At 31.2% G+C, this 13,045-nt stretch overlaps 1 protein-coding gene and 1 long non-coding RNA gene across 5 annotated transcripts in view; both read left to right on the top strand.

The window, feature by feature from the left end:
* Positions 1-219: 219 nt before the first annotated feature.
* Positions 220-1,630, top strand: LOC143079757 (uncharacterized). Its single transcript, XR_012979475.1, has 2 exons — positions 220-384; positions 1,396-1,630. It is a non-coding gene; the product is annotated as an uncharacterized LOC143079757 (long non-coding RNA).
* A 3,698-nt stretch (positions 1,631-5,328) lies between these two features.
* Positions 5,329-13,045, top strand: part of LOC143079756 (carbohydrate deacetylase-like) — a 48,815-nt gene continuing 41,098 nt past the window's right edge. Inside the window, exon 1 of one of the 4 annotated variants that reach the window (XM_076255329.1) lies at positions 5,329-5,355. In XM_076255329.1, the coding sequence (XP_076111444.1) occupies positions 5,344-5,355 (12 nt within the window). In that variant the 5' untranslated portion in view covers positions 5,329-5,343. Of the gene's footprint in view, positions 5,356-9,781; positions 9,918-11,624; positions 11,762-12,404; positions 12,458-13,045 lie in introns of those variants that run through there. The other 3 variants (XM_076255328.1, XM_076255330.1, XM_076255331.1) reach the window with 3 other exon arrangements.

Raw genomic sequence — 13,045 nt, 5'->3', positions numbered from 1 at the left:
ACATAAAACGCATCAGAAATATTACAGAAATTTTAGTTAAATACAATTATTTCCAACTAAACAAGGATATTAAAGATTTATTAAATTCCATATTATTTTAAATGTTATGTAGTTAAAATGAACTTTATGAAGATTTCATTTAAACAAATAATTAAACTTTAAAAATCTTCAGAAACAATTAAGTAAATTTGAAAACTTCTCAGCTGGAAACTCTACACAGTCCGGAATGCGGTTCGATAAAATTGCTCCCCTTGTTTATTTCGCTCTCCTGTCAAATCATGTAATTTCGCTACCTCCAATGGTAGACGCTACAACGATGGGTGTCGTCAAGAAAGGTACGATTAAAGGAATCAGCTAGGAATTAGACGATCACCATTGGTATAGGTGAGTTGTTTAATAGTTGTTGCTTTGTGATAAATGCATGTTTTGGATTAATTGATAATCAGGAATAGCTGGAAAGGAAAGAAACGTGTTGCTACGTGAACCCGGAAAGGCCGGGACGAATTTTAAAAAAAAATCTAGAGACGATCGTTCTGAGTGTGCCACCTACACATTTAAACGTGTACACAAGCACAATATTCCCTATCTATGTAATGTGTTTTCATAATTATGTGATATAGAGCAAAAAAAGGTAGCAGTTTTTTGTGTCTTGTTGTTAAGCATTTCCAGGGGAGATAATGTTATTTTTCACGGTGTGTTTGATAGGTTTGTTACATTGTAACATTATTTAATACACACTCAGAAAGTGGATTAAAATAGCCTCCCACACTAAATTAACTGAATTTTAATTATTATATTTACCGTAATGCTATTATATAAACTTCGGAGGTTCATATCACTTATATTCAACGTTTGTATATCGGATTTTTTTTACTATTGATGTTGAACGGTTCATAGTAAAAAAAAAATCCGATAAAACCGTTGAATGTAAATGATATGAACCTCAGAAGTGTTATATATTGTCCTTTAATATAAGACCGGAGGTTCATATCATTAACATTCAACATTTTTTATCGAATGTTTGTTATTAACTATCAATGTTCAACGGTTCAACGGTTCAACATTGGTAGTTAAAAAAATCCGATAAAAATGAACGGTTCAACATTGATAGTAAAAAACAATCCGATAAACATGTTGGATCTTAAAGATATGAAACTCTGAAGCCTTACATTATAGGACTATCGTTTATTAGTTCTTTATCCTAACTAAATGTTTTTTTTTTTGTGGTGTATATTAAAAAAAGGGGGAGGGGCTTTTAAAACACCAAAATACCTTACAAATTTCAGGATTCGACACTAACGCACAGAATGAGAATTGAATTCCGATCCGTTTGTACGGGGAACATGTGGTTGCAACCCCCTCTTTAATTGCCTGTTCGATTTTTTTTTTTTGCAGTGTCGAAAAGGGAGATAGACAGCAGTTTGTTTTATCAAGAAGTTATGTACGTTCTGCTATACATTTGACAGTCAGTAATTATTCTGAAGTACACATGTCGACCAGAGGCATGGAACAGAGAGTAGAGGTTTTAAAGTACCAGATGCTTATCTGAGATTCCAATTTGAACTAAAGAAAGCAATATATAAAGATATGTAGGAGAAATAATCTATATGAATAAAGTTATGTCACAAAAGGAACTTGTTTTTTTTTTTTTTATACAGAATTTGTCAAACGTCTCCATAACAGAAGAGATGTGAATGCATCCTTCATAGTCTTGTAATACTAATGATAATAATTTATATAATTTCTGAGATGATATAGCAGTGCTATTGGTTTCCCCTTTCTCCTTCTTCAAAGAACTTGATCATCTTAACTCTTTCTTTTTTTTTTAAATTGGAGCCCTGTTCAAGAACAGTTAAAAGAGCATATGCTTAATTTTCATTATCTTTTAGAATCATTTTTTTAAAAAAATAAAACAGGTTGTACATTCTACATAAAATATGCCAGTCAACCGCAAATGTTAACACCCAAAAAAGGTCTTTAGTATATTCATTTTTCAACTTACAAAATATGCCAAAGGTTTAAGCATGCCAAACATTACTCTTGTACAAAACTGTTACAGATTATCAAAGACTATCTAGTAAGTACAATTTTCTTTCGTCGGGGAAATATGTTTGATTAAACATAGGGAATCACTGCAGCAATACTGGAGCGAGCTCCCCTTAGCTCAGTCTTAATTCCTTGTTGATGGATTGTTTCCTGGCTTGCTTTGGTAGAGTATTGTCTGCATGTTTCACACTCGAGTAATATATATACGCATGTGCAGTACATGAAATATGAAGACACCGGTGTACTACTATAGTACTTGACTTGTTATAGTGAGCAAGTATGAGAAAAATAGAGTGAGCCACCGTATACGGTAAAAATTAATATAAGGGAACTTTGATATTCTTGAAAACTAGGGAGAGGTGTTTGAGAAAATTGAGTCTAATGTAAAACGGTTAAATAAGTAAAGACTCTTAATGTCTTGCAAATTTTCGACTGTAGGTAAACTAATAAGAAAAGAAACAGATATAGATAGTAAATTCAAATCGTATGAATAATATTGGCGAACAAAAAAAGTATCACATTATGTCGCCGGACAATTGTAAGATGCTATAAAATAGACTAAAAATGTATCGAAAATATAGCACAGAAGAAATCATGAAATAACTCGGTGCAATCCCAATTGAAGATGCAAACACATCAAAAGAAAAACAAAATCACATTATATCTCCACATGACACAAAAACAAAAACCAACTGCAATCAACAATCAAAGAATAAAAAAAAATCCATTCGCGGGCAACTACCGACTTATTATACTGTATGATCGAACACAAACATAGATCCCGCTAACATGTTTAACCCCACCACATTATTTATGTATGTGCCTGTCCCAAGTCAGGAGCCTGTAATTCAGTGGTTGTTGTTTGTTTATGTGTTACATATTTGTTTTTCGTTCATTTTTTTTTTTTTATATAAATAAGGCCGTTAGTTTTCTCGTTTGAATTGTTTTACTTTGTTATATCTGAGCCTTTTATAGCTGACTATGCGGTATGGGCTTTGCTCATTGTTGAAGGCCGTACGGTGAATATGACACCAACAAAATAAGACGCAAACTAAATTACAAGAAATTGCAAGATAAATAAATGACGTATAAAAAATAATTCCGAACGACAATTGGTTAACACAAACAAAAGGAGTACAACGATATAAATTTATGCTACCCCAAAAACTCAACTTCACAATGGTCAACCAATCCGGGTTACTGTATAACTAAGGTGTAACAAAATGTGTAACAAAACTTTTTTAAATAATACAGAAATTATGACTGTCGGTGTAATTGTAATTGTTAAAGAAAAAAACATGTCAAACATGCAAATATTATTTAAAAAAATTAGTTTTAATCACTTAAAAGTCATGTGATGTTACATATATAGGACGGGTGTGTTCGATTCAAAAAATAATTAACAAAACCCCATCATATAACATCCAACTTTGAAATTGCGTCCAAATGTCAAATTTAGGTGTGCCACTTTGGGAATGGTCTTAAACGATTGGCAATTCATTTCTCAATTTTTGTAATTTTTCCCAGATTTTTTCTATGTCCAGCAAAAAAAAGTAGCAGTTTATAAGGAGACACCCTAAATGACGTAACAGCTTGACTTATGGTCGTTTTGAAAACGATTGTTTGCAAGTTGCATTGTCAACAATTGTACAATATGAAAATTAAACAACGTGAATGCAAATATTTATAATGACTTTACGGAAAGTAACTTTTGTGACATCTTGACAACCGTATACAAAGTTCATTTTACTTTTCTACCTTCTAAACACAAGAGGTCGAATTCTTTTGTTCTATTTAAACCGCATATCGGACTGTACACAGTTTCAAGAAAATAACAAGAATTCTGGTGAGTTGCAAACATAATAAGCACCTACATTATATATTCTATGAATGAATTTCAATAAAATAAAAAAAGGGTGTAGTATTATTACCAAGAATATTAACATGGAAAAAAAACATGTGATACAAAGCTTCAGGAAACTCCATTCAGTAATACGGGAGGATGTTTCAGCACAGACAACTATAGAAATATTGAAAAAAAAATAATGGTCTAATCTAAAAAAAAAAAAAAAAAAGAGGAACGAGAAACACGTATATGAACAGCCAAATCAACAAATGACAACTACTGAACATCTGGTTCCTGACTTAAGACAGGTGCAAACAAATGCAGCGGGTTTAAACGTTTAAATAGGTACAAACCTTAACCCTTACCCGAATCAATAGTGTAACGTCACAACATAGAAAGACACACTATAAGATAGCAAATGTTGTAAATATGTTTTTGTTGCTATATAGATATAGGAAGATGTGGTATGAGTGCCAATGAGACAACTCTCCATCCAATTAAAGTCATATGAAACCAGTGAGTGGTGAAAAAATAATGTTTATCCAATTCTTGAACCAATGCATGTACATATCATAAACTTAGTCCTCTGTGCACGATTTTATCATTTTCTACGCAAATATATCGAATAATCGTCATTTTTTTCTCTCTCTGTCTGTTATGATTTAACAAATATGGCTGCTCATTAAATGCCGTGTTTTGAAGCCGAAGTTTACCGATTGTCAACTTATAGTAAACAAATAACAAAAAGCATGGGTATTGAGCACGTGTTTAACATGTACAATCAGATTTTTGTTTATTGTAATGACAGATTCATGCGTATTGCGATCATCGGATTTTTACCAGGAGGGTTACGCTCAGGTCACTATGCATACGGAAAATATGTCGGCGAATTGCTTCCTGGAAGCCAGCAATTAAAAATAAGTAAACTCTTCTCAATGTGGACAAATTAAAGAACTTTCCTCAGAAAAAAATATATGTACATAAGTTGTAAAATGAAAACTATCCATTTAGTTATAAAAAAAATATGCATATATTATTTTTTTTATTTGAGGTTTTTTATAACTTTAACAATTTATAAAAGTAAACCATTATAGGTCAATGTACGGCCTTCAACACGGAGCCTATAGCATATATGCTTTTTGCTATAAATTATTCATTCATTCATTCAATTGAAATGGCATGAATTAAATTTAGCTACCTGTAAAATACCTATGTGTTTAAGGTTCATCATAACAAACAGACAAATATGGCTATATTTACATGCCAAACACTACTCTGAGTACAGACTTACCTGTGAAGTTGGAAAAGTTTAAAGGCCTAGCATCCACTAGATATATTAAAGTTAAATGCATTTTGTTTTTCAGAAAGATAAAATCTGGATTTTAATGGGCATTTTTTTTTCCTTCATGCATAAGGTGTGAAAATTAACTAAGTTGTGGTACAATTTTGAGATGCTCCCTCAGGTAAGAAACCTGTTTGTATTATTTTGATTGTCCTTAATTGACAAGGACAAGAGGTATCTTTACAACTACAGGTGAGTTAAAGAGTTTATCTGGATCAGTGATCGAGTGGACAGTATCAAAGTAATTCGGGTGTTTGTTTATTTTTACACCTTCTGCAGAAAGGAAAACAAGTTGCTTTCTTTCAAAAAGCAATACCTGAACCAGCTTTTTCTGCCATCAGGCAATGATGTTTGTTATAGACATAAAGACGGAAGCACAAGTCATTGTTTTCCCTTAAGAGATTATTGAGTGCTTTCCACATCATTTAAAATCCATGTAGTCATTAATCAGGAAGTTTAAGTTCAACTTTCTCCCTTTAAAGGTATTTTATTCTGAATAGTATGTAATTTATATGTATGAAGTGTCATGTTTTGTAAGAGTTGCTCTTACAAGGTCACGGTATTAGTCCAATTATCTCTCTTTGCAGCCATACCATCATTATATTTTTTTTTGTACATATCTATACAATGCTTTCCTTTGTGTAAAATATCATTGAAATGAATCCAAACATTTGATCTTAATTGAAAAAAAAAACACTGCCAAAAGGCGTATTTGTAAGTAGTAAAGCATGATGCAATAAGGGCAATGTGCAATGCAGTAAATCCCCTTAACATATGCACATTAAGACAGTCTAAAAACTTGGAAGTCCAATTGTGACCTTGAATATCAATAAGTGTCCAATTCTCTTCATTTATTTTCTATGTACCTAGTAAGGACAAATTCAATATACATGTAAGCATATTGACTATTAGTGTTTTCACAAGAACGTACAACCTCTCAAATTGCCTAAGTGCTAATGTGACTTTGACCTTTGCCTTGAAAATCGATAGTTGTCCAGATCTTGATATTTATTTGCAATGTATCAAGTTTGGTCTAAATTTAAAGGATATTGACTGCAGAGTGTTCACAGGAATGTACAACCTCTAACCCCTACACTGTCCAAGTCCTATTGACACAATGAAATTTAACCTTTGACCTTTGCCTGATATTGACTCTAGGGTGTTGACAAGAATAGTTACGAAGGGATGGAAGCGCATTGGCAAGGGGTTAAAAAAGTCAGTATGATTTTGGCTAGCGATTGAATAGGGTATAAGCTGCAAGAGGATGATAAAAATAAGACAGGAATACTGTAAAATTTTATTTTAAAAATCAAAAAGAAATCTATACATCAAGTCAATGTTGTAATTGAATTAAAGATGCCAATATAAAAAACGAAATTATTCTCACTTTTTTTGTAAAATATAATGTTTGCAAATGGTTATAAATCAAAAGGTTAAAAAAAAGGTTAAAATTCCAAATTTTATGATACGACTTGATTAAATTAAAGCTTTCTTATTTTACAAAAGAACTATTTTCAACTAAAGATGCCAATAAAAACCAATGAAATTAGTCTCTTACTTTTTTCAAATATAGTTATAAATCAAAAGGTTAAAATTCCCAACTAAATTTCAAGACTTGGTTAAAATAAAGCTTTCTAATTCTACAAAAGAACTATTTTCTAAACTATTGATCTGCTATTTTTGTGACTCTTGTCTTGTGTCAACTTGTGTCGGCAACGGGTACCGGTCCGCAACTGATCCTGATGATCCGAACTGGAAGGTAATTCCAAAATTCTGGCACGAGGCGCCGAAAGGTAATAATATCGAATAAAGAAATAAATCAACGCATCCGTAATCATAATTAACAGACAACAACTAAATCAAAAATGACTTTTTGATTTTGACTTTTTGATTTTCTCATTATATCATCAAACAACATACTAGCGTTTCAACAAAATTATAAATATCCGACATTTATTTAATTCTATATTTAACCCATATAGTGCCTCATGTTTACACAAACTTTAAACAAAGTGACGCACCTAGTTAAAATTACTTGATGCAAGCTATTTATATCTACACGCTAGCTCTGTATCTGTATTTAATAAATGCAGACGACAAAATCAAATATATTAGCGACCGAGATTACCATAACATGTGTTTAATCTCAGATAGCCAGATATAAACAATCTCAATGTAAAAATTTACAACAAATATACGAACCGCATACAAACTAATAAAGAGCAAAATACGCTCATAGATATTTATAAACATAATGTTATTAGGATCTTTATTTCAAAACTATTTATTTTAAAATTATGTAAATGCAAATATGTTTTTTCCTCCAAGACATGCGCATTGTTTCTTTTTCACATGGCATAATGTATTTTATGGAGTGGAGTGTTGGAGTGGAGTATTGGAGTGGAGTGTTGGAGTGAGATTTTGGAGTGAAATTTTTGGAATGAGATTTTGGAGTGATTTTTTTTTGGTGAAATTTTAGAGTATATAATATATTATTCTAGAAGTAGTAGAATGTCAGGGGGTTAAATGTTTTGTTTAATTTTGAACAAGTATTCATTAAAAATAAATAAAGAAAAATTACAGTGCTAAATTGACTCAACACCTTACCTAAAGATATATTTAACTTTATTAAACAAACAAATGCACAATTATACCCCAATGACTTACAAATTAACAATTACTAAAACAGTACATCATAAAAAACAAAGAAGAACAAATTAATAAGACATTATATACATATGTACATATCATGCAGCTGTCGAGTCCACCCTCCTCAGTGACCATGACTTTTTAACAAATGGAGCAGCATACTGCATAATTAACGGACACGAAAGACATAAAATCAATTTATTAAAATTCTCCATATTATCTATATAAGAATAAGTATTTTTAACTTTCTGTAAAAATTCAAGTCTCAATTTTTCATTTTTTATACGCCCGTCAAAATTTTGACGGGACGTATTATGGTATACAAATGTCCGGTGTCCGTCCGTCCGTCCGTCTGTCTGTCCGTCTGTCTGTCCGGCGTAAACATGTCGCACCGTAACTTGAGAACGACTTATCTAAATTTCATGAAACTTAATATAGTTGTTTTTTATGATGGTCAAATGATCTGTATACTTTTTGGTGAAAATAAGATTTAAACTTTTTGAGTTACGGCACTTTGTAACTAAAACAGAGGTGTGTTTTTTTTTTTTTTTTTCACATGTCGCACCGTATCTCAAAAACGATTCTTCATTATTGCTTAAAACTTTACACACTTCTTAGTTATATTAATCTAATTATTTCTAGATTAATTTTATGAACTTTTGGAAGAAGGTACATGTGTCCGTGTTTTGATTCATTATTATTCCTCAAGAAATTATAAGTTTGTGAATCTATTTCTTTTTTCCTATATAGATTTTCAACAATATCTTTTATAGATTTGACAACAACGTTAGTAGTTGGTTCATTTATTTTCAACTTTTATTAAATGCGGTTCCTTCAACCAACATACGTAATGAATCTCAAGACATATATATTTTATTGAGACCATAATTATTATATGCCTTATAACTACAACTAAATAGTATCCACATATTGGAGATTTATCATATATATATATGATATTATATTACTATTGATGTATCTATACCAGTGCCTGTATTAAAAATTACCATATTACCTATGTTTTATATTTATATTTATAGCTCAGCCTGCTACGAAGGTTTAACCACACACCCCAGGTGTAACAATATTTTCTCAATGTAAATCCAGGAAATAACACTGTAATTGCAGTTCATCTTTTATTATTGTGTTCTATTGATACCGAAATGATAGCTAGGTAATACCAATTAATAACTTATTTTTTCATAAATCCAAATTTCATCTAAATTAAATTCAGAAAATGAAAATGCTTTCATCATTGTTGAAAACATTTAAACATTCTTTTTTATTTAAACAGAAGCTCAAGTCAATTAATTTGTAAATCATTTAAAAAACTAAAAACAACAGTGCAAAAACAATAAATATGATACTTTTAAACAAGATAATGTGAAGATTTTTTGTTCATTTTACAAAATAATATAATATAATAAAGAATGGAAATGGGGACTAAACCTAATACACGAGCATGTAAAATTTTCCTAAAGGATGCTGCCAGATTCTTAAGAGATTGGGAAATCACAATGCTAAATAATTATATAACTCTTAGTTGTGCATCAGTAGATCAGGAGAATTTGAAATTGTTTATAAAGGACTGTTGATATGAGGTCGTTCACATTATTATTCGAAACATTATTATTCGAATACTTCACTGCATGCATTTTTTTTATTTCTATTTCAGTATAGTTTGTTTTTAAATTATTCACTACAAAATTTTTCATCAAATTTCACTCCAAAATCTCACTCCAAAAATTTCACTCCAAAATCTCACTCCAAAAGTTCACTCCAACACTCCACTCCAATACTCCACTCCAACACTCCACTCCATATAATACATTATGCCTTTTCACATAGCATGCGGATATTAAATTTCGAATCTCGCCAATATTCTGAAGCCTGAACCATTCCTGAACCTAATGGTCTAGGCAAAAAATGCCCATCAAAAACCAAGTTAGATTTTATCTTTCCTTAAACACAAAATGCATTTAACTTTTATATATCTAGTGGATGCTAGGCCTTAAAACTTTTCAAACAGCACAGGTAAGTCTGTACACAGATTATTTTTTGAGGTTGAAAATACGGCCATATTTGTCTATTTGTTGTTTCCTTTATTTTGTATATAATGTTGTTTTTTTTTTTTTATAATATGCATTTTTTATATTTTTGAGGATGAGCGAGTCAGGTGAGTGGGTGTGTTCGTATGCTTTATTACATTGTACTTACAGTTTTGGGGAAGGTTAACTTTCTGGTAGTAAGACCCGTCACAGCCAGGCTGGGAAACTGGATAGGCAAATGCTCACATTAAATCTGTATCGATACAGTGTGTTAAATGTCTTCCTTTTTACACCATAACCCATGGTGGTGCTCCTACTAAAGGAGGGAGATACGGAACATACATACATAAGATAAGATAATTTTATTAACCAATCATGGTGCCCAAAATTTGAGCTATACAATCAAATGAATTACAAAATAAAGCACAGAAAATGATTAGAATGATTAAAGTACATTTAAACAACAAAACCACATGACTACACATTTACACTAATTAACCTGATATAAATCAAGTTATTGACAAAACATAGTTATGGGTGCCACTGTGACCTGGAGAAATTACATAAATCTTTATAGTTCTAGGTCTATGGGAGACAACTCCTGATCAATTTTATTTCCTATATATGTATATATCTATAAATATTTTTTTCTTCTATTTTTTTTTTCTTTTTCAAACAACAATATTTTCTATAATTTTCTTTCGTTCTTCAAAAAGGGAGTGCAATAACTTAGATAAGTTTGAAGTAACAAACAAATCTTCAGATGAAAGAATCCAAACAAATTTCATTTCATCAGATAATCTTGAAAAATTTTTGAATTTTGAATTTAAATTAGATAGATGTTGAGATCGAGTACCTTTTAGAACAGGACATTTTAAAAGAAAATGTAGTTCGTCTTCAACTGCGTTCTTACATAGCTTACACTTTCTGTCTTCAGCTTTAATTCCAATATACCTCCCTCTTTCGATTTCAAGATCATGACAGCTAGTTCTAAATCTTGTGATTATTTGCCTGTCTTTTTTTGAATTCATTTTTAAATATGGTTCAAACATAAAAATATTTTTAAATTTTCTGTAAGTTCTTAATTTATTACCAGATTGTAAATTAGTACACTTCCCAGAATTGCTTTCTAAACTAGCTAACCAGCTTTCTTTAAATTTAATAGTTAAAGATGTTTTTACTTTTTTTAGAATATGGTTTTGTTTAAAGTTTGACTGGTTAACAAATAGATATTCTAAGTCTAGAAATTTAAATATATGTTTAATGCTTCCTATCCAAGATTCCTGGTTATGTTTGTCCATAGAATGAGATAGATTTATGGCTTCCCTTAGAATAATATTTGAAGGTTCAATATCTTTCATAAGATGGATCCAATATTTTACCATATTCATTATTACATAATACAGTGTAGGGAGTGAACCTAATTCTCCTCTACATGCCATATTTGATGTTTTTATATTAACTCCAAGTGAAAATTTACAAAGCTTAGTATGAATTTTCTCTAGTACAAGATAATCAGTTTCTTTTGATATAAAGTTATCCAAATGTATTTGTTTCTTATGTGGTATATAACCCCAAATTTCAGATCCATACAACAAGATTGGTCGGATTGTATGGTTATAGATGTGTAATAAAGTACTAGGTTTTGGGCTTTCCACTGAAAAGGTCTTCCTTAATTTGAAATATGCATATGATGAACCCTAATTAGTATGATTGTTTTGATAAGCATGCACTTTTGTTGTGATAACTACTTGCACCTATTCCTCGAACGCCAGGTAAATTGTCGGTAGATCAAATGATGTTGGCATTCAAGGAATAAACCGCCGAGAGGTAAATATTGTCAACAGTTGTCAATGTTTTCGGGGGGGGGGGGGGGGGGGGGGGGGGGGATCTGTCCTATCACCCTCTCATTTATAGGGGTAAATTCAGTAAATAAATATACGTCATCAGGGACCGCCCATTTAGGGGAGAGCTTTCTGTATAACACTGAAGTCATATGCTCTTCTGATTGGTAGATAATGTTTGTAATAAATATTTTTTGGCAGATGGATCAAAACTAGAGTTGAAAAAAAATAAAAAATAAATGCTGAATGTACTAATTTTTTTACTACAGGTTTGAAAAGTAATGGGGGTCAGTATAGGAATTCAGTGCGAATCTTCATTGTTTGTAAACAAGGCCATGTGAATGCCCAAAAATGCCGCATGACCCTATGTTTTTATTAGTGCAAAAGATAGGGCTACATTTGTACTTTCATGAATGTAATATGAAAGTTTCCAATTTCTAAAGGTAAATCAGGTATAAATTTAATTCCATACATAGATTAGCATTAAAGTCAATGGGAGATTTTTTACTGAATTTACCCCTATATAATGTATAGCAAAAAAGATAGATAAATGGACGTAGTCACCTTTCATATTGGCAAACTAGATAAACAATATTAAGTATATATAGTAAGTAGACCAAGTACAAAAAGATAAAAAGATAACTGATTATTTACAATAATTGAATCCTGGGATACAGCTCAGGTTAGTAAATTTTTTCGGTGGTGGTCCTTGGATACAGAGACCCACAGCATCAAAAGGATGTTGAAAGAAATATGACGCAAAATGACGCATATATATATTTAAAGGAAACGCAGCGAAGTGTGCCAAATTGACCAAGGCAGTCATAAAGCGGATAGAGCTGCGTAGCAGCTGTGTGCCAAAATAAACAGATAAAGAAACGAGATATGGGTCATTTTCAAAAAATGTCGAATTTTCAGTACACCCATGCTAATTTTTTTTATTTCTAATGGAAATTTCAGTTGTAATGGTTTAAATGAAAGCTTGTCGGATTTGTGATTCAGAACATTAATAATAAACACACCTTACATCTATTTTGATAAGATTAAACTGCATTTAAGTCCGATTTTGGGGGTATTTGTGTGCGTACATTGTCAGAAAAACACATTTCAAATGATTTTTTTCCGATTTTCTGATCGCCTTGATATCTGCAAAAGGGACTTTTTAAGAACGTTAATTATAATTCTAACGAAAAAAGGTAGCTTCTTTATCATTGTATGTAACAGATTATCTACAAACTAAATTCAATCAGCGCACAGGAGGTTCATGTCT

The sequence above is a fragment of the Mytilus galloprovincialis genome, chromosome 6 (genome assembly GCF_965363235.1).
Source record: "Mytilus galloprovincialis chromosome 6, xbMytGall1.hap1.1, whole genome shotgun sequence".
Classification (NCBI taxonomy): domain Eukaryota; kingdom Metazoa; phylum Mollusca; class Bivalvia; order Mytilida; family Mytilidae; genus Mytilus; species Mytilus galloprovincialis.
This window is presented reverse-complemented; position numbering and strand designations above follow the sequence as displayed.